The sequence below is a fragment of the Contarinia nasturtii genome, unplaced genomic scaffold, assembly GCF_009176525.2.
Source record: "Contarinia nasturtii isolate CC-2019 unplaced genomic scaffold, AAFC_CNas_1.1 Cnas_scaffold_1240, whole genome shotgun sequence".
Taxonomy (NCBI): domain Eukaryota; kingdom Metazoa; phylum Arthropoda; class Insecta; order Diptera; family Cecidomyiidae; genus Contarinia; species Contarinia nasturtii.
Window position 1 is genome coordinate 6,633,318 of NW_022198581.1, and position 25,626 is coordinate 6,658,943.

A 25,626-nucleotide genomic window follows, 5' to 3' on the forward strand; every position below is an offset into this window, starting at 1 on the left:
GTGTAACCATGTTTCAAAATATAAAACAGAGAGAAATACAAATTTAAAAATTAAAATGATTTTTTTGGCGGAAATTGTCAAAATGTATTGTAGAATGAAATTAATTCTTAAAATTATTGAAGAAATAACGATTCAGATTTTATGTAAAATGTTTGTTTTCAGAAAAAACGTCGGTTCTTGAAATACATTAGGAAGTGACATCTGACGAGTACAAAGTGAACTTTGGCGAATTTTTTTTTTCGAATAAGTTCTTACAAAGCCCCTCAAATGACGAGCTTATTGAAATTCCAACTTTTGGTAATCTTTTTCTGTTGTCCGACACGAAATCTAGAAAACCTTGAAAACAATTATTACCAATTTATTCTTTTTTCGTTTCGTGATTTCAATAAACATATTGCGGGGAAATAATTCACACAAAAAGCAGACTAACACATAATCAAACTGGCTAATGATGTAATGTAAATAGACGTTCCTTCTACATATTTTATTCTCATTTAAGCAACTAAAATTGTTTTCAAATTCAAATAAATAGTTTTTGGACACGTTAAAAAAAAAAAAAAAAGCAAATAACCGTTCACAATGGAGTCAATATTATTTCGTTTCAAATCGTGCATTAATCAATAAAAACATTTTGCTATGATTGCGCCATCTGTCGTAGATGTAATAAAGTATTGATGACACTACTGACATTTCAAGCCGAATATTGTTTATAGATTTGGTTTGAGCGTGACTTTTTGCTTATAATTACAAAATTTATCGAAAAAATCATTGTTTCTATCGTAAATAAATTGAAAATGTCGACAGTTCCGATTGCAGATTTTGGTCCCGATTCGGGCGGTCGTGTTAAAGTAAGTGGATGCAATATTTTTTGTAAAATTGTTTTCATTAAAAACTGTATGTTTTGTGTCGTTCAACACACAGGGTTTAACAATTGTGAAGCCGATTGTTTATGGTAATATGGCCCGGTCGTTTGGTAAAAAACGCGAAGAAGATGGACATACACATCAATGGACAGTGTATTTGAAACCATACAACAACGAGGATATGTCAACTTGGGTGAAAAAAGTCCATTTTAAATTGCACGAAAGTTATGCCAATGCCAATCGAACGCTTACCAAACCACCGTATGAAGTCACCGAAACTGGTTGGGGTGAATTTGAAGTGGTGATCAAATTACATTTCCATGATCCAAATGAACGACCAGTCACACTTTATCACATCCTGAAATTGTTTCAATCGCCAATTGTCGATGGTGAAATTTCCTCACAAGATACTAAAAAAGGGCTCGTCTCCGAATCATACGAAGAAATCGTTTTCCAAGAACCTACACAATATATGCAACAATGTCTTAATAATACTAAAGCAATTTGTAACGGACCATACAATCATGACACAGATTGTAAGTATTTTAATACAAAAATTATATATTTATTTGGTTTTGGTTTTTAAAAAAATCGCATTAATTTTCAGTCGAAGACCTCATTTCACGAACTCTGGAGAATATAATTGATGTAAAGGGAAAAGTAAAACAAGAAATTACCGCATTGAAGGATAAACTAACACTTGCTCGTGAAACAATTGGACGATTCAAGAGTGAATTGGCCAAAGTACAAGGAACACCAAATCCCGTAGGAAACACAACACCACAACCGAATCACTGACCTCATACATTTTTCATCATTCAAATTGTTAATATAAGACACATCCAATTTTCAAATGAAACAAATGTGATTCATTTTTTTTTTTAATTTTCATTCAATTTAGACGTTTCACTCGACTTTGTGAATACTATCAATAATTAAAAATAAAACGTCGTGTTTTTTTGGTGAAAGAATGTGGTATTTCATTTTAGTGTCAGCATACAGAATTTTAGTTTCGGATTTTTGATGTTTCTGGGGAAAATGTTTTTTATTGGATTTTGATAATTTCTTGTTATTTTGCTAATAAGGTGAGTAATTTTTATTTATTTCTTTTTTTTTTGATTTTCTATTAATTCAAAAATATAAAAAAGGATCATGACATTTTTTCAATCTGTCAAATACAGATAAAATAATTGATAAAAAAATGGAAAACCATTGCAGCTTTAGATTTGATTTAATATTTTATTTGAATATAATAGACATAAAAACACAGTGCTGAAAACACCTTATTAAAGTCTAGATAAACCAGACTATATCACAAACGAAATACACAAAAACAACAAACTGGTGCGATTGTACTAATGAAAAACCATTACGCACTAGATAACAACGACAATGAAGAATTGATGAAACTGATAAAGTGCTCAGTTGGTAGAAGGTATGATATTATTCAAAGAAAATATTTGCTTCGTCTGATAGATAAATATCTTTCCATTTTTTGAACATATCCCAAAAAGTAAGATTGAGTATGGTGTGTGGTGCACATCTGCAATAGTTGGCGATGAATCCTTTGTATAGACCTCGAATACCTTCGATTTTGAATGTTTTAACAAAGCAATCGCACACATTTCGATACAATAAGCCTTTGCCATTTTGATCGACTCCTGAAAATTCAATAAAACACAAACTTGTTCAATTACATTTCCGCACAATAAAATCAAAACAACAAACCTTGATTGAAGAGTCTCGTAGCAACTACATCAAACGGAGTCATGCCAATGCTTAAAAAAACGCCACTTATCATACTTGATGCCAACGGGGTTAAGAATGATGATTGTTGAAATGTCTATGAGTGAAATAAAAGTGGAATTTAATTTGGAAAAAAAACATATGTTATCAATTCCAGACTAAAATTTTTGTTTATTTCGATCGACACAGATGCTTACTTCGTATTTCGATAGGAAATCTTTGGACATTGAGAATGTTGTCATTTGTATGGCTGAACCGACCGCAGTTCGTGGTACGATACCCTCAAATCCACGCCAAAGTCCACGTACACCTTGATTTTGAAACGTACTAATAAGTGCATTCATCATCCCCGAATGGCCATGTTGAAAACCGACCACCTGACTGCCAATTCCACTCGATTGAGCTTGTAATTGAGTTTTAACCTTCAAATTGAGATTCTCATTTATTTTCAATTATCTTAAGATGATTTCAAATGAAATAAAAAATCTTTCTACCATATAAAGTGGGCATCCGACTGCCGAACCAGCGACACCACATACACCACCCCAAAATGCACATAATACCGTTGAATGTGACGACGATGGAGTGAAACGGGTCCAATTCAATTGATCAACGGTTTCAAATAAACCGAGACGCGTACTATTCATTACAAATTGAAATGAGAGTGCTGGCACCAACCCTTTACGATAAAATAAAAAAAAAATTCTTAGTCACGTGTTTCATTTGAAAAGAAAAAAAATGTGTAATCACTTACCTTTCTGTAAACCTAATAATCCTTCTGATTTCACAATTGTTTTGATAGCTGACCATTGTGTACCGTACGGTTGTTTCGAATTTTTCACGTGCTTTTGTAATTCACCTTGTAATTGTTGTCTCGTTTTAATTACGTCGAATGGATTACTAAATACACCAGCACATGTAGCAGCAGTTCCGCCAAGTAGAAAATCCATTCTCGTTTATTGATTGAAACACCGTCTATGACAAATAGTCGTCAAAGCCTATATAGATAATTCTATACGATTTATTCAAAATTTAACTCTTTATCGTTCGACTATACTGAAGCCATGTTTTATGATATACATACGATGAATATTCGTCTGTAACAAATAGAAACAATATGTGATAAGATGTAAAAATGTGTTTGCAATTGTTTATCTGTTTTGAATTGAATTTTTTTATTTTTGAAAAACAAAAACAAAAACAAAAGACAAATATGAGATAATTTATATGCAAACATGTTATACTCGGTTTTTGTGTGTCTTTTATGGAAATTGTTTATGACTGACAACATTTTGGCAATGGCTCAAATAATGACATACACAATGAAACGTGTTTCTCTACATTGTAATGTTCGAGTGCAGCAATGTGAAATGAGATATTTTCGGATATGAACGTGTGTGTCCAATTGAAATTCGAATTGATTATGTAAGCTATTTATGTGACGGAGCTGCTAGAGAGCCACCAACAATCCATCACTTATATACAAATCAATCTTGAACTTTGGACCACAAATTCTTTCAAATCATCGACGTCATTGACAAGTTAAAAATATCATTTGAAACATTTTAATGATCTTAAAACAATATCAACAATACACAGGTAAACTACTTTTCAATTTCACACAGTTTTTCCTTTCTCTCCTTTTGACATTTCACAAAAATATCGGTAACTACAGTAAATTCTTATTCGCTACAAAATTTTAACTCTTTCTTAAAAAAGGGGACAACATTGGAAATACTCACCCAAAAAAAGATTATGACTAAGCTGATTAACAAATCAAATGTACATATATCGAAAAATCCAATTCGACAATTTTAATTGATTTCAAGATCACGTGTATGATATTGTACAATCAGTTCTTCAGGTCACTTATTATCAGTGAAGAATGAAATTTAAACATCGATCGTAAATCACTTCTTGTTAATTAAGCGGAACAAAAAATCAATTTGTATCGCACGCACGCACTTGCATGAGATGGAAACATATGGGAATGATCATTTCTAAAGAAACTATCGTTAGGTTTCACAAGCGAATGACACAAATACTGCAATATGAAATGCCGTCTTACAGTTCACATGCAAATCAAATTTGAATCTTTGTTACGCGATAAAGTACCGAGATCACGTTAGAAGTAAAAAAAAAAAATTACCGAAATAATCTGATCGCGCTCCGTTGTTCATCACGCGATCACACATTAACGAAAATTATCTAAATTTTATTCTCAATTTTTTGCATTGAATGGCCAAAAAATATATTTTTACGATAAAATCGTATATAATAAATCGTTTAAAAGACATGATTTGTATCAAAATTATAGGCCTGTGCAGCACTGTAATATTTATAAACACAAAATCATACATTAAAAAGTCATCGATAATAATATCACGTGCGAATCTCCACTAAATTTAATTTGTTATTGTCGCTTATTTTTGTTATTATGTGTGAATGAAAGAAGATTGATGATAAATGAAATGAAAATAAACAGTAAACGAATTTCACCAAGAATCTAATCGAACAGAAATTCACCAAAAAAAAATCGTAAATCAACGAAACCGATGAAATTCTTTGAGAAAATAAGTCAACAGTTCTCTAAATTTGTATTTCAAGTGGTGTTTGTGAGTGTAGCTACATCACATCGTTGTGTTATGTTTTCGTTTTGACGTTTCGTGCTCGTTGCTTGACAGTTTTGGGCAAAACAACAAGCACACACCAACCATGTGTATAACGCGCGCGAACAAACCAAGATACACGTGAGTGAGCATATATATTGGATGGTGCGCATTGCCTTTCTCTTTTCTCCCGTCAATTGGAAGAAGTATTGAGTGAATGACGTATTTCGTTGGAATACACAAAGATCTGCGTTTGTATTTGTGCCACGCGTGTGTATGTATTTGTATGATTACTACTTTGACAATTCGCATATGTGTGGCTCTGGATATTTCGTACTAAAAATCATATTGGCGCTCCACCATTTACCATTTGAGTAACAAAGTTTAGACATATAGATTTGGTCATAGTCAAAAATAGACGGAATAGAAAGACCGAGCGCGAAATGATTCACATTTGGGTACGATATTTAGTTTTTGGCAATAAACAAATGTTCGGCAAAGTAAAATGCCATCAAACATTCGTGCACGGTGTAAGAGTGTGAGAATGTGTTTTTATGTGCATACCTATGTAGCGAAATGATGATAGTTGGATTTTTTTTATTGTGTGTGCAAAACTAAAATAAGTGAATAATAAAATTTCCGAGAGATTCGAACGGGCTCATTCTTATTGTTTTGATGTCGTAATTCAAGTCACGGATATATTTTTTCTCTCAAGAAAACACGGTTTTTTCTATTTGTCTTTATTTCATAAGATGGTCTATGTTTATCATTATTCAAATGACATCGTAATGTGATTGCAAATGCAAAAGTAAATTACAATTCAATAAATTATCACAATTGAGTGTTTATACTTTGATTTTTTTTATGTATTGTAAATTTGTGATTTGTTGACTTTGTACTGAGTGCAAAATGTTTGGTAGTTTCATTTGTAAATGAGAGAGTGTAATTTGTAGTCAATGACGAAAATATTATTCAGGAAACTAGATTACAGAAAATGTTCTTTTTCTTTGAAATATGACCTAACACTTTTGGCTAAGTGAATTTGCGGCTCGTAATTAGGTGCAAAGGTTTTTTTTTTGTTGCTTTAACATTGATTCCATTCTTGTGATATGTGAAAATAACTGTCACACAATGAACGGCGTGAGTGAATCGAAGAGAAAGAGTAAAAATATCGTGATATTAGCATATAAAATTTCTTACTTAAGCAAGCACATTCGATACAATGTGTTTTTCTTGTGCCTTTTGTTATGGTCATTATATGTGATTGAGCGCTGTAGGAAAACTTTGAATATGGGCAAATGACGAGAATTAGTGAGTCTTTGAAACACACGCGTTGGTCAATGGATTTCGATATTCATGATATTATGTGTCGGTGTGTTTGTTTATTTTGATTATTTGTTGCAAATGGCAAAGAGAAAGTCAGTGTGTGTTACACAAGATATGGGCCCGAAAAAGAAGCAAATTGAAATGCAATTGTGACAAAAAAAATTTCTCTCTTTTGATTTTCAGTTCAGTGCAGTTACAATGATAAAGACTGAGTGATGATTCAATGCAGCAGCTATCAACAGTCATATATTACATCGATGATTTTTTACAAACGGTATCTATCGCCTATTTTGTTACTGTATCCAAATCAATATATTGGCCAAATAGAAAGAGACATAACTTAATTTATTTGTGTTTCATATCTAATCAGAATTGCGCATCGAACAAATCATCAGCCGAAAAACGACTCGGAATTTTCCGAGAACTGAATGTGGCATGCCAAACAATGTATTTGCAATGCACACGCTTTGTATCCGATGAAAGACAATTTATACAGTATTTATGTACGACATTTGTGCAACTGAAAACAACAACATTATTCAAAACAATTTAAAAGTCATAAAAATCAATTCTGATAAGAAAAGAAGAAGAAGAAAAAAAAAACAAGATCAACACAAACACTCTAAAAAAAACTAGTTCGGCTCTTAAACGCCAATTAAACAATGTTAAGAGAACTCATTGCCTGGGTATTGAACAATTACTTGGGTAAATATGTGCACAATTTGAATACAGCCCAGTTGTCGGTTGCTTTGTTATCAGGTGAGCGTGCGCCTTCTTTAATTAACTTATTTTCAAACGTATTTTATTCGTTTAATTGGAGAATAACTAGATAACATAAATGTGAAATCAATATTAAATATGAATTTCGTTGAAATTGAATTCAGGTGAGGTTGAATTGGAAAATTTGCCGCTACGTAAAGATGCACTTCGTAATTTGGGCTTGCCATTGCAAGCTCTCAAAGGAACCGTCGGTCGTATTAAATTGCAAATTCCTGTGCGACAATTTCGTACAGCACCGTGGTGCATTATTGTTGAAGATGTATACGTAGTTATTGGACCAATCAATTTAGATGAGGTAAATTAATTGATGCAATCGTTTCAATTGTTCACTACTGTAAAAACAAAACCATTTTCTTTTCCAATTAAATTTTCTGCAGTGGGATACCGATGCTGAGGAACAAGCTGAACTCAACTACAAATTGAGCCGATTGGATAATTTGGAAGCAAAATGGCGTGCACAACGTGAAGCAGCCCTTGAAGGTGGTTATTATGCATCATCGTATTCGGGATGGCTGAGTTACGGCACATCGTTGGCGACAAATATTATTGAAAATTTGGAGCTTAAAATAAAAAATGTCCATATTCGATATGAAGATGCGGCGATAACGGTGCATGATCAACGTTTTGCCTGTGGCATTACAATTGATTCGTTGTCAGCTCGAAGCTGTGATTCAAATTGGATAGCTGGTTTCTCGTCGTCATGGAACCAAACGAGTGCCTCATTTAAATTAGTTGAATTGACATCAATGTCAATCTATTGGCAACCATTGAACAATCAAGAAAGATTTGCCGATTCAACGTTCGAGGAGCTGGTGCAAAACTTTCAACAATGGAAAACCGCCACAAAACACGAGTACATCGTGAGTCCGGTTAGTGCACAAGCACGTTTTAAACGTGATCGCAGCGAAATGCCACTTCGGACACGCAGTCGACCTCGTCTCACATGTGATTTAATTCTAAACGAAGTTCAGCTTACGTTAAGCGATGTAAGTGAACGCCACACGCATAGACACACACACACTTACTTATGACATTGAACACACTAGAAACGACACTTTTATTACTGCAACTAAACTTAGCAATCGATTCATCATTTAAATACAGAAAATGACGCTTTAAATTGAAATTTTATGATTGATTTTTGTTTGTTTTTTTTTTTTTAATTGAATTTCAGTGGCAATACAAACAAATGGTGGAATGTGTTCGGGGGTTAGATGATATATCAAAGTATCGACGATTTCGTTTGTTACGACCGGAGCAAAGTGTTCATGAGGCGCCCAAAGCATGGTGGTTGTATGCAGCTCGATGTAATGGCGTTAAAATCGTTCCGCGTCACTCCATACGCAATATTACCAAAGAAAATCTACGTTACATAGATATTTATACCAAATTAATTATTAATCCAAATGAAACGCTTAGCAATGAACAAAAAGATTTTAAAGATAAAATCGAAAAGGAACGAGACTATTACGAATTGAAATTTTTAAGAGAGGTAAATAGTTTTTGTTTTGTTTTTGAAAAGATTCATTGAGTTTTCTAATGTTTTTTTTTTCTCCATTAGGTGTGTATGAGCCGAATTCCAAACGATGACGTGAATGCTGTGGATACAAATAATCAAGGTCGTGGAATGCTATTGCAATGGTTTCCCCAATGGTGGGGCTGGTACAAGACCCCACAAGCGGATCCACAATCAACTGATGCGTTGGTCATTTCAACAATATCGTCCACCGATGTAATTCAGCCAAAAGATCAAAATCAATTGGAAGATGAAATTTTAAATGCATTATCCAGTGGCACCGTTGATAATTCATTGCTTAAACGAGACACAGTCTTCGGAAAGTTTAATTTCACATTAAAAAAAGGCGTTTTAGATATTTGCAGCAGTCAAAATAACATGGAAAAAATAATGTTACAACTTCAATTCCAAAATTTATTATTGGATGTTGAAACGCGGCCACGATCCGGTTCACATTTTGTTGGACTATCGCTTGGTTCCGTATTGCTAAAGGATTTTATTACGGAAAATTCTGAATTTCCCGATTTGATAAAGCCACAAGTAAAAGAAGATGCGACAACCGTATCGCATAATCGACGTTCGCGTGGTAGTTTCTTGATAGGTGGTTTAAATAGCAGCAACAGTAATAGTAATGCCAGTCTCGCTGGATTGATAAGCGAACCAATATTTCAATTAAATTACGAACGAAAACCGCTGTCGCACAATACCGATTATCGTCTATTAATCAAAACACAATCACTTGATGTCGTTTACAATATCGAGCCCATCAAATGGATCGTTGATTTTGTAATGAAACCGTATCAAATGATAAATACACGTAAAAAAATTGAAGCAATGAAAAACAAAACCAAAGCCGAATTGATCAAAAACTGGGAAAATATTCTTGAAGGTGATGTGACCGAACGTAGAACATGGACACTTGAAATTGATATATCTGCACCGCAAATTATATTTGTTGAAAATTTTGCAATTAAAAATAGTACAGTGATTGTTATCGATTTTGGTCGATTGCAATTGACCAATTTTACGGACACAACAAATTGTTCGATGCTCGGTGGTGTGGCGGCGCAAACGGCAAATAAGAAAGATGATAGCGAAATTGATGCACTGCTTCGTGAACAAAGTGAAGATGAAGATGCGTTCGTAACACCGTGTTCAACACCACCCGGATCGCAAGCAAGCAATGATTCGCCGACATTATGTTCAGCACTTAGTGATGTATTAGACTCAAACAATAGCAATGGTAACGATACGGCAAATGGTAATTTGTACGATTTAGAAGGAAGCACGTTGAACGAACGTTCTTTACATGAAAAACTTTATGATCGATATAAAATGGATTTAACCGATTTACAAGTGCTGGTATGCAAGAGCAATGAACGTTGGCTATTTGCCAGTGCAAAAGGCTCATCAACACTTCATGTTCTCGATCGATTCAGCATTTCATTACAAGTTGAACGTCGTGCCGTACATACAAACGATCCACAATATCCAAATTTAACAATAGCCGGCACATTGCCCAAACTAAATGCACATGTTAATGAACAAAAGATAACAGCAATCACAACAATGCTTAATATTATATCATCGTCAAATATTCAATCACCACATCGAACACCAAATGATAGTATTGAAGATACATTTACGGCTGAAATGATTGCAGAGGAATGTGATAGCGATAATATCGATGGGGAAGCAACGAATCAACGTGGCCCATCGAATAGAACATCAATTGAAAGTGAAAATGAAGCGTCGAAATTGTTTATGCTACAATTTTCAATCGATCAAATGTCATTGGAAGTACAATCAAGGGGTCGATGCATCGCCGAGCTGCAAGTGACTGGAGTTAAGGCGGCATTTAGCAAGCGACCAGAAGATATAAATGTTACATTATCCGTGCACGGGTTGCTTTTGGTCGATGCGATTCAATCATTTGGACCCGATTTTGAGTTACTTATCGCAAGTCATCGTCATGTTGGGTAAGTTATTTCGGTGAAAGGCAGACTAAAGTAATTTTAAGACGAAATGTGGTGAACATTGGAAATTATATTTTTTTTTTTCAATTACAGGATGGACAGCATATCCGGAAGTTTAAAACAGAGTGAACCGTGCTCACCAATTTCACCTGCATCGCCCGATCCAATGATTGATCGTCGGCCACACAGTCCGAATTCAATTTCGCGCGCCATTTCAAATCTGCAACGAAGTAAGACATTCTTCTCTCAAAATCAACGATTTTTTCTTCTTATTTTACTTTTAATTTGTGTCAGCATTCGTTTATTTTCTACACAGATGATTACTTTTTTCACATGAATTTGATTTCGTTTATTTTTTTAATTATATTTTTTCCACCAAATTTACAGTTTAGTTTTATGTTTTTTTATGTTTCTTTTATTTTCATGTTTAAATCTGGCCATTTACCTCTTGATTTTGCATGGCTTTATCAATCCAATAAAAAAAAAATTAAATAAAAAGCTAATTCCGAACACTGGTCTACAACTCATGATGTAGATGCATTGATCACCGTTGAAGTGCTTTTAGTAACACCCGAAGTGTCCGATGGTGAATATTTGCAAATTGCAAATATTCAGTTCAACAATTTGGATATAATTGGTAACTTTCTGCTTAAATTCAATTCCATAAAATGAAATATACGCAAATATGCTTATTTTATTTCAACAGCCAATCAAGAGACGATTGTTGAACTGATGGGTTTTGCGAATCGTGTATTTCCACGTCGTGAATCAAAGGTTCATCATGCCGATGTTGAAGCACATCAATTAAAACGAGAAACTCCAATAACCGTAGAAAGTACACCATCAAACACTGAACCAAAATCCACGTCGGAGAGAGAAATAAATTCGGATGCATCAGCCAATGTAATGACAATGCGCACGGAAATAACATTCGATTTTCATCGATTAAATGTGCTTGTATTACGTGCTGTAATGCGTGATACATATATGGTGGGACGAAAAGTGGGAACATTTACAATGAGTGAAGCGAAAATTCATGCAACATTAGGGAACGATATTCGAGTTGAAGGCTCCTTGGGTGGACTACAAGTGATTGACTTAACTCCCGAAGGAATTTCTCATCAACGTATACTTTCAGTTGGTAAAGATCCATTAACTGAAGCACCTATCCCACCGACAAATCACGATCTATTGAGTTCACTTACACAAGAGGTATACGGAATGTCATCGCATCATACAAAACATGCGTTTACACTGGAAGATCAACAGGCTCTGTCATTTTGTGTAACAAGAAATTTAAGTGCAACGGTTACCATTCGCATTCGAATGGCTTCCGTTTGGTATACACATTGTGCACGTTTTATGCAAGAGCTTAACTGGTGTGCAACCGAATTTAAACATTATTTGAAGTGAGTTTAACCTTTTTTTTAAATTTTATGACGAACACGTTATAATGGACTTTTGTCATCTTCTCTTTTTTTGACAACTGCCTTATAGAAATTTTGCACGATCAATTCGAGATAAAGCAACTGACATGGCACTTGGGTTGGTTCAACCAAATCGTGATATTCCAACAGCCACACCGAAGGCACCAGTTGATATTCATCAAACACCAAAGCACATGCGAAAACAACGAACAATTTCATTTTCAAATTCAGCCGGACCAAAATCGATTGATGTTCGGTAAGAACCAACATACGGTTGATTCAATTTTATAATTAAAAAAAAAATAGTACAGCTCTGGTCAAAATATTATTTTAAAATTCACAATTCTCTTTTATTCTACGCATGTGCAGAATGGATATCGTTCTTGACACACCAGTACTGGTGCTCCCCCGATCAAGTCGCAGTCCCCAAGTATTTGTGGTGCATTTGGGTAAAATTTCGATGACCAATAATCAACCAAGTGACATGGAATTTAATCGAGATACACCACAACGTCACTTATCACGTCGAAAATCAAATGAATGTGATTTAAAAATATTCACCATCGATGAAGAGCTATTAATGGATGCATCAACAACAACTTTGGTCAATAATTACAGTGGCCAAAAGAACGAGTACTTTAGCGAAGAGGACATAAGATGTAAATCGAATGATACAGGCATCGATGATTGCGACGGAGACGATCGACACATTGAAACCTACATTTTGGATATTCGTAACATCAACGCATACTCATTGGACACAAGAAATCGCAAAAGTATTCGTTTATCGGCATTACCACGTGCTGAAGAATTCTATTCATGCCAAGAGGATGCCGTTCCAGTTTTATACGATACAGCGATCCGTGTGAATATAGTCCGTTGCTTGGAAACACCAAGCATTGATTTGCTTGTCGACTCGGTGGATTCAAAGGAACTACTTCAAATCAATGGCAGCGTTATCAAACCATTAAATTTATCATTGTCACGCGTTCAGTACGAACAATTGTTGGAAACAACCGAAAATCTATTTAAAGTTCCAAATGATTTGGCAAGACCGCCAAACGTCGTACCATCAACCATCAAAGAACGTGAAATTGAGCAATCGTCCGATTTTGAGCTATCGAATGAAACGTTCGAAATCGATTCAAAATTCAAACGACGTCTATTCCAACCGGCCGTTGCGTATGAAAAGAAAACAATGATTGAACCAAAAGTTGCATTTGAATTGCCAATTTTTATAATTCAATTGAAAAGTGCATTGAATGATCCATTGATCGATATTGTTTTTCGTGATTTTAATGTAAACTATGAAACAACAAATACGTACGAAACAAATTTACAAGTTTCGCTACGTTCGTTGCTAATGGAAGACTTATTGCAATCACCCGATTCAAAGCATCGTGCAATGTTGGTGTCATCATCACCCGATAATCAACAGCTACGTTCGAATAGTGCATATTCATCCAGATCATGTCCGAATTTAATCGGACCACATTTTCTAGACGATGGACTAACCGGTTCGTTGCCCGAACGTTTGGAAAGCGGCGCTGGTTTCAGTAACTATTTACACCCGAATAATAACACACAACAATCGTTTAATTGGTTTTCTGCATCACAACAACACAAAACCAATTGTCCAGAAACACCACCACCATCGCCACAACGACGCATGCGACAGGATAATCTTGTGTTGTACTCATCATTGATTGTTGATCCAGAATGTCCAAATTTTGCAACGCAATACAATTCAATGCGACAGACCAGTTCAATTGATTTCAATAGTTTGGATTTGATTGTTTCGGTGAAAAGTTGGTTTGCATTTTTAAACTTTTTTGGCGTTTTATCCGATACAACCGATGATGAACATCATTTGGATGCAAAACACGATACGACCATTGAATCAACCACAAATGAAGCGAAAAAAGACAATTCAGATTTAGAGGTATCAGTACGTTCATTGACATTGGTATTTGTTCGGCCCGATTATGAATTGGCCAAAGCAAATGTATCAAATGCTCATTTTTTGGTGACCAAAACGAGTGGTGCGAAAACGGTGAAAGGTCGCTTGGGCAGTGTGTCTTTATTCGATTTAACCGTACATGGAGCATTGTATCGTGAACGTTTTTTGACCAGCGGTAATGAAGCATTGAATTTCACCTATTCAAGAGATGAACCGAAACGTATTGCCGAATCGGCAACATTGAATTCCGAAGCATTGTTGAAAATAAAAATGTCATCAGTACGATATGTGCATACAAAACGTTTTATAGCCGAAATTCAAACGTTTGTCAATGAATTTCAAGGATTACAAGCACCAAATCTGATACGAAAAATTAAATCGTCCGAATCAAGAAGTAATTTACAACAGAAACCAATGCAACTATCGTTGTCCATTAAAGCCGGTTCGCCGATCATTTTATTGCCATTGAGTGCAAAGAGTAACAAAGTGATTGTGGCCGATTTGGGTGAGTTTTCACTAAGAAATAGTTTTCATTTTGCATCGGATACAAGTAATGTGATTAGTGTACGAAAGGATGTAAATGGGCCCGATGAAATTTTGGATGTGATGCTGGTCGATTTGGTCAATACGGATCTATTTGCCGGCGAAAGACATTTGAAAAATGATGATTTTGGACTGAATGAAACATATGGTTTTAATGATACGCTTTGCATGGATATGGGCAGTTATATTGTATGCAAAAATGGTGCTAGTTTATTGAACGATAAGTGCCATTTAAAATTGATTGTCGAACGAAATTTACAGTCGTGGCGCAGTCACAATGTGCCCGATTTTAGTGTTCAAGGAACATTGTCACGTCTCGAAGCTGTATTAAATCTTCAACAATATCAATTGGTACGTGGTTTCTTGCAAAATAATCTCGGCGAACCGTTAGATGATTTGGACGTTGTACAGCCGCAGAACATAACCGACAGTCGTTTTAGTTTGTCAACGGAAAATTTCATGCGAACCGATTTGCATGAATCATCATTATGGACAAGTATGTCGATCACATTGGATTTGCAGGATGTGTCAGTACGTCTGCAAGTGCCAAAATCACGTGGTTTATCAAATTTAATGTATGATCCAGACGAAACCGATGCGCCATTGGCCTGTATTAATTTTATAAAATCATCGCTAAAAATCGATCAATTCAGCGATGGATCACAAGACATCGATTTGGTATCGCAAGAGATTCTCGTCACCGACACACGATTCACACCGGCCAAATATGGTGAATGTTTTGGCGAACAGCCAATCGTAAAGAATGTATTCACAACTGTTCTCCAACCAACGGGCACCAAATCAAATGGCGAAGATTCGGTCCAAGCTGAAGTGCATAGTCGCAAACGACAAGACTATTCTAAATACACAATTTTATTGAATAATATGCGTGTAATGGCCATTTTGGATTGGATGGAATGTGTTCGTGACTTTTTGTCCCAAGATTGTGATGAACATTTGGAAGCATCACAAAATAATGCGTTAAAAGTACAACCAATAAGTTCATCGATGTCGGCCGCAATAGCAGCGTCAACAACAAATATCAATGCCAGTGAGATGGAAGTGATTTTAAATATCACAAATTCGGAATTGGTATTTGTGGAGAAGACCGATCAATGGGATTCAAATGCCGTTATTTTGAAGAGTACAACCGTTTTATCGTATCGACCAATTGAAGTGAACAAAGTCATGTCAATCAATCTTAATCATTTGGAAGTGTTTTCATGCATTTTAGGCTGTGAAGAAGATACAGCACTTTCAATCATCGACCCAATTACCATTAACATGGATGTCAAACAAAATACGCTTGATATTCAACTACAGAAACGGCTATGCATTCGTTTGTCATACAACGATGTAAAAATGTTTATTAAAATGTTTGAATCGCTGCCAAATCAAACGAAAAACGCTCAATCCCGTGACCAAAAGCAAGTGAATGAAGTATTAGTGGCTAAATTATCGGCTCTTGGATTTTCCGTTGATGATTGCATCAAAGCATTAGAATTATGCAATAACATTCTCGACGATTCAGCATTATGGTTAACACAACATGCGGAACCAGTTAAAATGCAATCGATACATATGCAAGAGAGTGCATTGAATATTAAAGCCGTTGTGATTCGGGCGAGTTGTATATCGATTTGTGTGATTGATGATTGTAAAGATGCAGATGTACCATTGTTAGAGGTGTCATTTTCAGAACTGGAAGGACGACAAGAGCTTGGTTCACTTACCGATTATCAAAATATGATAAACAGCAGCAGTTCGGGTGGTAGTAGTCGAGCTGAATCGCTTGTTCCAACAACATCGGGCAGCGGCTACAAAGTCGGATATTTGAAAGGGGTTTTTGCTAGTGATTATTACAATCGTGTGCTAAGCGGATGGGAACCGTTAATTGAATCATGGAAATGTGAATCGAATTGGAGTTGTAGCGTTGGTGCATCATCAATTCAACCGAATCGACTTCATTTACTCATAAACAGTGATGATATACTTAAATTGAACATCACCACAACGATCATTGAACTTTTCAATTTGGTCTATGAAAATTGGATGCAAGATTACTATGGCAGTGGCAGTGCTAGTGGAACAAACGATGGCAGCCCATCAACATCAATGAGTTTGATCAATTATCGACGTCGCAGTCCATTTGTTCCGTTCGCGTTGAAAAATGAAACTGGATTAAATTTACAATTTACAACATTTGTTTCAGCGCCCGGTACAAGTCCATCGAATGAAGGTTCATCAGACGTTGTTAGTCGAAAATTAAATCAACAACAATGGATATCCGTTGAACCTGGTGCTGTTATTCCATTCACTTTTGGTCCAACAAATAAACAACGTCATCATGATTCGCACAAGCTCACACTTCATCAAATTCGTGTGCGAATCGATGGATGGACAGAAGTTGGTCCAGTGTCGATCGATAAAGTTGGCGTTTTCTTCCGTTATTCACGCCATGAAATGGCCGAATTTATATCGCTGCCACGAGCCCGAATTGTATTCTCCGTATCGTTGGAAGGTTCAGCACAAAAACTGGTAACAGTACGTTCGGCATTGCGTGTTATTAATCGATTGGATCGTAATATGCTGATTAAATTGGAACATCTGAAGACAATAAACTATCCCGATGCAATAACAGCCATTTTAAAAGTTGGCGAAACATACAGCGTCCCATTGAGTCATGTAAATGCACACATGTATGTCGTGCCGATTTCAACGCAAAACATTTCAAATACTGCTCAATTATCCATGAACACAACCAATGATACATCATCACGTTCAGATGGTTCAACAAAATACCAAACGCCCGAACGTCAAATTAGCTCGAATGTTGATTTATGGTTGAAAAAATCCGATTCGAATGAATCACGGCTATTTTTCTGTGAACGAAGTATTTATTGGCGTGACATGGATGAAGGTTTAGAAGTTCAACAATGGGTTCGCACATGTAAATCGAGTCGTGATAAACATTTCCGTGTTCTGGTCGCCGTTCAACGTGATGGATATCCAATGAAAGACTCCGGTACAATTCCAGGTCATTCGATTATTTTATTGCCACCACTTCGATTACACAATTTGTTACCGTGCGATCTACTTTTCCGTTTGGCGAACAACACATTGGGACGCATCTCACCATCTGAAACGGCCAACATTTATGAAGTTGATTTGGAAAATCAAATGGAAATCACTATTACATTAGACAGTTATCCAGGCGCTGAGAAAATAATCATTCCAAGCGGACCAATTGGTTCGGCCGATTATCGTATTCGACTCACCGATACCAAAGGTCGCCCATTGATATTACGTGCAAGCATTCAAATGATCAAGGGCTCTGGACTACAAATAACAATTAGTTCACCATATTGGTTGATTAATCGAACCGGATTGCCATTGATATTCCGTCAAGAGGGCGTTTCACAAGAGAGTTCCGGACAATTTGATGAACATGAACAGGCACGACTTGTATCACCGTTAATGTTTTCGTTCACTGATCCAGACGCATCACCGGCGCTAACAGTTCGATTGGGCCGACGATATGGTGCAAATCCACCATGGTGTCAACCATTCAATTTACATAAAGACATTATACATCAACAATTACGATCGGGCATTTCCAATGAGACATTCATCATTGGCACGGAGGTTCGATGCGGACGTGGTCGCTATGCAAAGACCAGAGTTGTAACATTTTCACCACGATTTCAATTGTATAATCGCAGCTCGTATAAATTACAATTTGCACAGAAATGCTTCGCAAATTCATCGGTAAATCAAAAAATAAATCACACACCTTCGCATTTCATTTGGAGTCATCAATTGATTTTATTTCAGATGGATCTATCAGCACCAAATACATTTATCGAAGCAGTACCCGGTTGTCATTTGCCATTCCATTGGCCTCGTTTGGATAAAGAACAAGAGTTATGTGTGCGATTGCCGAATATTGATGGTTGCATGTGGTCTGGAGCGGTTCCAATTCATGAAACACAGAGTCTATATATTAATATCAGGTAAAATTCATTGTTTTTTTTTTTTTGTTTCTCACGAGAAACAACATTTTAATTCATTTTTATCTCTTTCACATTTCAGAAATATGAATGGTGATATGCATTTTCTTCGTTTGGAAATTGTTCTACAGGGTGCAACATATTTTTTGTTATTTGGAGATGCGCAGGCTTTACCACCACCAATACGTCTTGATAACTATTCGAATGTTGCGATCAAATTCTATCAACCAGGTGGGCGCAATCATTGGCGTACAATAATCAGGCCACATTCATCAATGGCATATGCATTAGATGAACCAATGGGTATTCAGTCCCTTGTGATCGAAGCACCAGGCGGCGTTTCACATAATTATTCATTGAACGAATTGGGAACATCATTCAATTTAACCTATGAAAATTATATTTACATTGCATTCAGTGGAACTTTCCGTAGTTCAGACAAAGACTGGTCTGATTATGACATTGAATGTCAAGAATTAGTTCTAACCGTGGTCGATGGTCGTGTCTATCTGGCTAAAAAGCAACAAGGAAATCGATCACAATTATGGCGTATGAATCAAGATCGTCAGCTGGAGCATGAAGGATCTTCACCGCCAATTGAACCTGGAAAAAAGACAAATACCACTCATCGGCTAGTATTAGATTTGGAAAAAGCACCACAACCAAGAAACTATGTGCCACTCGTCGTGCGACCTGTAAATAAACAAAGACGATCAACACAAACATGGAAATTTACGGAAGAAGGGCGTTTAATGTGTGAACATTCAAATATGTGTGTACAAGTGCGTGGTGGCATATTTGGTTTGCGACCCGAAAGTGAGGCGGTGCTCGGAATGATTGTTAGCGATACGCATCTCATTCGAGATGGTCTCGTTCCAATCGAACAATCGATACGACGCGAAAAATTACGTGCTGGTTCTGGATTCTTATCCGTTTCCATTGGAATGGATGGACCGATAAAAAATATTCGCATCAGAGATGTAAAATCAACTGAACCCGTTTCATTGGCACTCGATCCAACGTGGAAACATGTTTCAAATATTTTATCATCAGAGAATCGTATGACACAATCCCATTCGACGGCAACCAATGTCAATACAAACGATTTAGCTGAACTTTATGTAAATGTGAAATTGACAAAAGGCATTGGCATTTCGATTGTATCGAAACAACCGTGCGAAGAATTGGCTTTTGTAACGTTAGAAAATATTCTAACCGAAGCAATTTCAACGCCAAATATTCGATCATTGGATTTCAGTGTGGGCGACATACAAATCGATAATAATCTATTCGAAACACCGTGCCCAGTTATGCTGTTTACAACACGAAATTCAGAAACACAAAATCATCCATTGCCAGCGATGCATTTGAATGTAAAATCATTGCCAAGTCCAAATGCCAATGCCATCATTTTCGAACATTTGACGCTTAGCTTGCGACCGCTTACCATTTATTTGGAAGAACGTTTAATTCTGCGATTGGCAATGTTTTTGGGACTTGGAAAATCACAAAATGACACATTACCCGATGAATCCGATTATGAAGCACATCGTGTTGCCACAAAAATACTAGCGGCAAATGCAAAACGCTACTATTTCGGTGATTTACAAATTGTACCAAGTCAAATACGATTGTCTGTGATTACAGCATCAAAATTGATGCCGCAATTGTTGGAAATTAAGAAAAGTCTCGGATTGACACTGATTAAATTCGAAGATGCTGTAATTGATTTTGAAAAATTCACCGATCGTCATCATTTCGAAACGCTGGAAGTGTATTTGCGTGCCATCAAAGCGCATTATAAACAACAATTGAAATGGCAAGCAGCCTTCATTCTCGGTAGCGTTGATTTCCTTGGTAATCCACTTGGATTTGCCAGCGATCTATCGGAAGGTGTGTCTGGACTGATTTTTGAAGGATCGGTGAAATCATTGGTGAAAAATGTAACACATGGAATATCAAATTCAACGGCCAAATTGACGGAGACCATTTCCGATGGTTTGGGACGTGTTGTACTCGATGAACAAGATACTGAAACACGTCAACGCATTCTTGAAATGCCAAGCGGTTCAAGTTCAACGGGTGACCATTTGGTGGCTGGTTTCAAAGGTCTTAGTTTTGGCTTACTTGGCGGTGTTACAAGCATTGTGAAGCACACATACATTGGTGCACAAAATGATGGTTTTCAAGGATTCATTTCGGGACTGGGCAAAGGTATTGTGGGAACTGTAACAAAACCAGTGATTGGCGTTCTTGATTTAGCGTCCGAAACAGCAAATGCAGTACGTGAAACCAGCAAAAGTTCAAATCGTGCATTACCCGAACGTAAACGATTGTCAAGATGTGTAACAGGAGCACCAGGTAAAAATGTTGTTTCGATAACATTGTTCCATTCAAATTCTAATAAATCGCAGACAATATATTGGGCTGAATATTCATTTGAAATGAAAAGAAATAGCACGCTATTTTTGATAAAATAATAGAAGTGATTGTTATAATTATTGTACCAACGTAAGTGTTTTATAACCAAAACAATCACTTCTATTGTTTTATCAAAAATAGCGTGCTATTTCGTTTCATTTCAAATGAATATTCAGCTCAATATATTGTCTGATAAATCGATATTAATGATAAAATGCATTTGAATTGATATTTCCAGGCGGACTACTACCACCATATTCATCGTTGCAAAGTCGCGGGCAATCGTACCTTTTCTTGATTAATAAACGCAATTTTAACGAACAATTTATGGCCTACGAACCATGTCTCTATGATGGAAGAGATTCCAAATTACGGCTTTTGGTGTCATCCGAAAATATTTGGGTATTTTCGCGCAACGAAGAATCAACAACGGTGATTTTGTCATATCATTTGAGGTACTTCAATAATCAATAACCAACAACTTCCCAACATATATTGAATGAAAAAATAATGCTTTGTTTTATTTTTACAGTGAATTGATGTCTTGCCGTCCAGTCAACAAAAGTCAATCAAAACGTGGTCAACATTACATTGAACTATGCTTGAATTTACAGGATGCCGTAAAACGGCCACTAGTTCGATGTAGCAATGAGGAAATGGCGCAAAGGGCATCACGTCATGTAAATATTTTTGTTTTCTTGAACAGAAGAACTGTTTTTGAAAATGCAACTAATTTTGAAAACCTTTTTCTCGTTCATTTTAGATTAACTACGCGAAGAGTGTTTACGATGAGCGTGAACTCACCTTGAACTATGAAACTGTGATCGATACCTAAATATTTCGAGTGACGGAAGAGAGCTAGACCTCTGGATGATTTAAAAGCTACGAACAATTTTCAATAATACCTACCCTGCCCCGCCCTCAATATTTATAGAAATTTTCTTAACAATGTTAAACCTAACGATTTTTTTAGTATTTTTTATGGATCACACTATATTTGGCTTGTAAACATCCAGAGACTGTATATCAAAGGAATAAATGCGAGGAGAAACGCAAACATTAATATTATGATTTTAGATCTGTGCTCCTCGGTGCTCCTCCTCACATATATTGCTATGAGAAACAGTCTCTGCAAACATTTCCTCTTATTTATTAGAAATTTTACTGAAAAATATATTGCATGTGAAATTGAATGCCGAATTCATCGAGTCTGTCAACTTTAAAATTGGAATTTCTAAGGCAGTCGAGAACAACCAATATATTTATTTAAAAATGCAAAAGAAGCGAACTTGACGTTCGTTCATCGAATATAAAAGACAAACCAAATGACACACAAATGTCACAAAATTAATCTATTTTTGTAAATATAATGCAATGTAAAATGGACAATGCAAATTGAATTTGTGCATTCTGCAATGATTATTGTACAACGGTATAGTTTTCTAAAATATTAATCGATTTTAATAAATTAATTTTTTTAAAATAACAATTTCGATTTATTCAATTTTGAGTTCGATTTTAGTTGCTTTTCGCTTGAACCGTATGATTTTCAGTGATATTTGTTCATTATACCTTATTTGGCATGGCATGGTAAGCTCTTCGCGGGATTCCTAGAGTACTATATGGTATATTCTAGATTGATTAAAATATATCGATGAAGGGAGGTCAAAACAGTGTTCTAAAGACACTCTATGCTAATACTAAAAGTCAATTGTAATTATAAGTTTTCAATTTGAAATATTTATTTGACAGATTCTGTGTTATTTACACCGAATACCAAATTTATTTGATGAAAATTACTTAAAACTATGGTCATACATTTATTGTTGTTTGCCAATATGGCTTCGAGTGCAATTTTATATTATAATATGAAAATCGGCTGTATAAACATAAAAAAAACTATCCAACAATGCTGCTACAACCTCTAAGTGCCAAATAACCGGCCGTAAGATCGCTTGGTAAATTTCTGACGGTAACAAACTCTTCAGAATTGTGAAAATGTAGTTTACTCTGTGAGTCTGTATACGGAGCGATTAAGCCAGAGATGTCAGAATATTTTTTGGCTGGTAAAAATGATGGCGGAGCATTTATTGATGAATCTAATTTCGAATGGATAAAAAAAAATGAAATGTATGTTAGTAAATTGAATTTTATTCGAATTTTTCTGGCAATATTTTCAACTTACATGTAACAGCACTTTCAGGCCATTGCAGTGTTCGTTCGGTGGCTAATATCTGTTTTAGTGATTTCCATGCTCGCTTTTTATTTCCAATGGAATTGTCTTCGAGTGTTGCTTTTTTGAATACTGGAAATGTACTTGGTTCAACCATTTTATTTTATTTTCAATTCCTCAAAGAAAATTTTGGAAAAAGTTTCAATATCGGTAGATTCAGGTTCTGTTTATATTAAAACAAAATTGCTTGTTTGACAGACGAAAATGCCAGCGTACGATGTAGTAGTAGATTAAATAACGTAGTGAATTTGATGGGTTTATTCTGTTAATTGATTGTTTACGCGTTTTCTTTGAAACTGAAAAAGTTATCTGTACATAAGCAAACATTTGCTTTCGCCGTTTTAATTATTCTACATTTAATTGAAGGTAAGAAAGAAGGTACCAAATTATTGATGAAGCCACAAATTGTTTGGATTCAGTGTGGTATTATCGGTTATTATTTCACAGTCTAACAGTAACAAGGTACTGACAAGATGTACTAATGATGGGAAATACAAACAGTACCAATTGTGGTCCTTTGTAAATTTTATCACTAGTTATTACATCCGATGATACGAGATTTTACGGAATTTGCCATTTTGTGTTGAAAATGTTGGCGATTTACTTCAGTTAATTGGATGTAGCTGCTGTATTAAATTGCTGAGGATGTCTTCGATCTGTGCGGCCCTGTAATCTTATTCAATATGTTGAATGTCAATTCCCGTTGTCCCGACAAAAACAAACTGAAATAAAAATTCGATTGGATAAATTTATTTCAAGAGCATTTAAGAGTTATGATAACATCAAAGACAGACATCAAAGCGGCTCCTCCAAAATTGCCAAATTTCTTAAGATGTCAAGCCCATTTGGTTGTTACTGTTCCGAAACTCTTGTTTTCAGACTCTTTTGACATTTTGGCAATGCACGCATGCTTCACGATAAATCGTTCACTTGTTGTATGGCCAATAGATGTTAAATCGCTTGCAAAATGAATCCTTCTTCAAAATATTGATTGGCATATTCTAATGAGAATTTTTTTCAGAATCTGTTGAAATAAAATTCAAAATGACATTGAGTTATTGAGTGCACTTTGTCATATGAAATGGACGGTGTCAATGAAAGATGTTGTTCGGTTTTAAGATTTTCCTTCAATATTCTCGATGATATTTTCTTTCAGGTCACATTGAATTTGTGGAATCTGTTTTTGAAAATCGATGATAAATAAAGTAAATGACTTAATCTCGGATGATATTAAACCTACATTTATCATTCAGAGGCTTCATGTCTTCTTCACGATTGCCGAACAATTTTTCATAAAGACGTTTTTTTACGTTTTCCCTTGTGTCACCGGAACTTGTTGATTTTTGCAGTAAACATTACAATTAATCATGTGAATTCTTGTTGATCTCTGTGTTTGTCAAATATAAAATGGTGGTGTGATTCAACTAAAGAAGAGAATGCTGACCCATTTTGATCGATAACACGATTCTTTGAAATGCACATAGCACCATTAATATAACAGCTCTGTTTATATTATACTAGCTGCTTTGACACACGAAAATGTCAGCGTACGATGTAGTAGTAGAATAAAAAACGTTGTGAATTTGATGGGTTTTTTTGCGTAGTGAATGACGTAGATTCCTCAAATGCAATTGCATAGAATTTGTTTACGCGTTTTCTTTGAAAGTTGATATGGAACGATGCCGCATTTTTTTTCTTGGTTACTAAAAAAATCCAATTCAATTTCCATTTGATAGACATATTTCTGCAAAGTTTGTGCAATGAAAATAAGAGCACATATAATTCTAAATCGCTTATGTTCATATAATCAAATAGAATGAACTAACTGATTATGATTTGAAATGTTCATTATGCGAATAAAAATGAATTATGAGAAACTATTTATGATAATAGTTTTGCATGAAAACTATCTCTTCGATTCGCATTGTTATAGGAATTTATGCTTTTTTTTATTGTACAAATTTTGTAGCGAAAATACATGAAATGTGTAAATAAAGAAAATAACATAAAAGTGATGCGAACAAATGTTGAAATAAAGATATGATAATCACAATACAAAAGGTCTTGAACTGAGCAAAAGACAGCGAAAGAGATAGAGAATAGAGATGTGACAAAAAAAGTTATTATTTGACTTGCTGATGGGTGCAAATCTTTTCAGAGCAAAAATACGATGTATTCCAATACACATTTGCTTCAAACTAGTAAGTGGTTACGTG

The 25,626-nt window shown here is 35.4% G+C and overlaps 4 protein-coding genes across 6 annotated transcripts; 2 read left to right on the forward strand and 2 right to left on the reverse strand.

The window, feature by feature from the left end:
- The first annotated feature begins 700 nt into the window (after positions 1-700).
- On the forward strand, positions 701-1,831 carry LOC116345260 (YEATS domain-containing protein 4). The gene is made up of 3 exons (XM_031774479.1): positions 701-848; positions 922-1,399; positions 1,471-1,831. Exons 1-3 carry the CDS (start codon positions 795-797, stop codon positions 1,659-1,661), a joined length of 723 nt encoding a protein of 240 aa, XP_031630339.1. The 5' UTR covers positions 701-794; the 3' UTR covers positions 1,662-1,831.
- Positions 1,832-2,134: 303 nt separating this feature from the next.
- LOC116345222 (solute carrier family 25 member 35-like) lies at positions 2,135-3,679 on the reverse strand. The gene is made up of 5 exons (XM_031774420.1): positions 3,364-3,679; positions 3,104-3,288; positions 2,807-3,031; positions 2,592-2,706; positions 2,135-2,524 (listed from the first exon to the last, which is right to left on the reverse strand). Exons 1-5 carry the CDS (start codon positions 3,557-3,559, stop codon positions 2,307-2,309), a joined length of 939 nt encoding a protein of 312 aa, XP_031630280.1. The 5' UTR covers positions 3,560-3,679; the 3' UTR covers positions 2,135-2,306.
- Positions 3,680-5,611: 1,932 nt separating this feature from the next.
- On the forward strand, positions 5,612-22,663 carry LOC116345442 (vacuolar protein sorting-associated protein 13D). 3 transcript variants are annotated; one of them, XM_031774820.1, is made up of 17 exons: positions 5,612-5,676; positions 6,728-6,818; positions 6,915-7,303; positions 7,429-7,619; positions 7,702-8,310; positions 8,499-8,816; positions 8,886-10,819; positions 10,910-11,046; positions 11,316-11,453; positions 11,523-12,225; positions 12,314-12,499; positions 12,613-18,514; positions 18,581-18,759; positions 18,839-21,117; positions 21,416-21,632; positions 21,710-21,857; positions 21,941-22,663. In XM_031774820.1, exons 3-17 carry the CDS (start codon positions 7,207-7,209, stop codon positions 22,010-22,012), a joined length of 13,110 nt encoding a protein of 4,369 aa, XP_031630680.1. In that variant the 5' UTR covers positions 5,612-5,676; positions 6,728-6,818; positions 6,915-7,206; the 3' UTR covers positions 22,013-22,663. The 3 variants fall into 3 exon arrangements, with proteins under 3 accessions (XP_031630680.1, XP_031630682.1, XP_031630681.1); XM_031774822.1 differs by having other exon boundaries at positions 11,352-11,453; XM_031774821.1 differs by lacking the exon at positions 5,612-5,676 and adding an exon at positions 5,886-6,026.
- Positions 22,664-22,894: 231 nt separating this feature from the next.
- On the reverse strand, positions 22,895-24,882 carry LOC116345254 (INO80 complex subunit C). Its single transcript, XM_031774474.1, has 4 exons — positions 24,651-24,882; positions 24,205-24,587; positions 23,363-24,132; positions 22,895-23,276 (listed from the first exon to the last, which is right to left on the reverse strand). Exons 3-4 carry the CDS (start codon positions 23,505-23,507, stop codon positions 23,077-23,079), a joined length of 345 nt encoding a protein of 114 aa, XP_031630334.1. The 5' UTR covers positions 23,508-24,132; positions 24,205-24,587; positions 24,651-24,882; the 3' UTR covers positions 22,895-23,076.
- Between the last annotated feature and the right edge of the window lie 744 nt (positions 24,883-25,626).

Coding starts and splice junctions, on each gene's coding strand:
- LOC116345260 (XM_031774479.1), top strand. CDS start 795: ATGTCGACAGTTCCGATTGCAGATTTTGGTCCCGATTCGGGCGGTCGT. Junction 849..921: donor ATTCGGGCGGTCGTGTTAAA/GTAAGTGGATGC, acceptor TTCAACACACAG/GGTTTAACAATTGTGAAGCC. Junction 1,400..1,470: donor ATACAATCATGACACAGATT/GTAAGTATTTTA, acceptor ATTAATTTTCAG/TCGAAGACCTCATTTCACGA.
- LOC116345222 (XM_031774420.1), bottom strand. CDS start 3,559: ATGGATTTTCTACTTGGCGGAACTGCTGCTACATGTGCTGGTGTATTT. Junction 3,289..3,363: donor ATTATTAGGTTTACAGAAAG/GTAAGTGATTAC, acceptor TTTATCGTAAAG/GGTTGGTGCCAGCACTCTCA. Junction 2,525..2,591: donor TACGAGACTCTTCAATCAAG/GTTTGTTGTTTT, acceptor TTGAATTTTCAG/GAGTCGATCAAAATGGCAAA.
- LOC116345442 (XM_031774820.1), top strand. CDS start 7,207: ATGTTAAGAGAACTCATTGCCTGGGTATTGAACAATTACTTGGGTAAA. Junction 8,311..8,498: donor TTCAGCTTACGTTAAGCGAT/GTAAGTGAACGC, acceptor ATTGAATTTCAG/TGGCAATACAAACAAATGGT. Junction 18,515..18,580: donor AATGCTTCGCAAATTCATCG/GTAAATCAAAAA, acceptor ATTTTATTTCAG/ATGGATCTATCAGCACCAAA.
- LOC116345254 (XM_031774474.1), bottom strand. CDS start 23,507: ATGGTTGAACCAAGTACATTTCCAGTATTCAAAAAAGCAACACTCGAA. Junction 23,277..23,362: donor GCCTGAAAGTGCTGTTACAT/GTAAGTTGAAAA, acceptor ATTCGAAATTAG/ATTCATCAATAAATGCTCCG.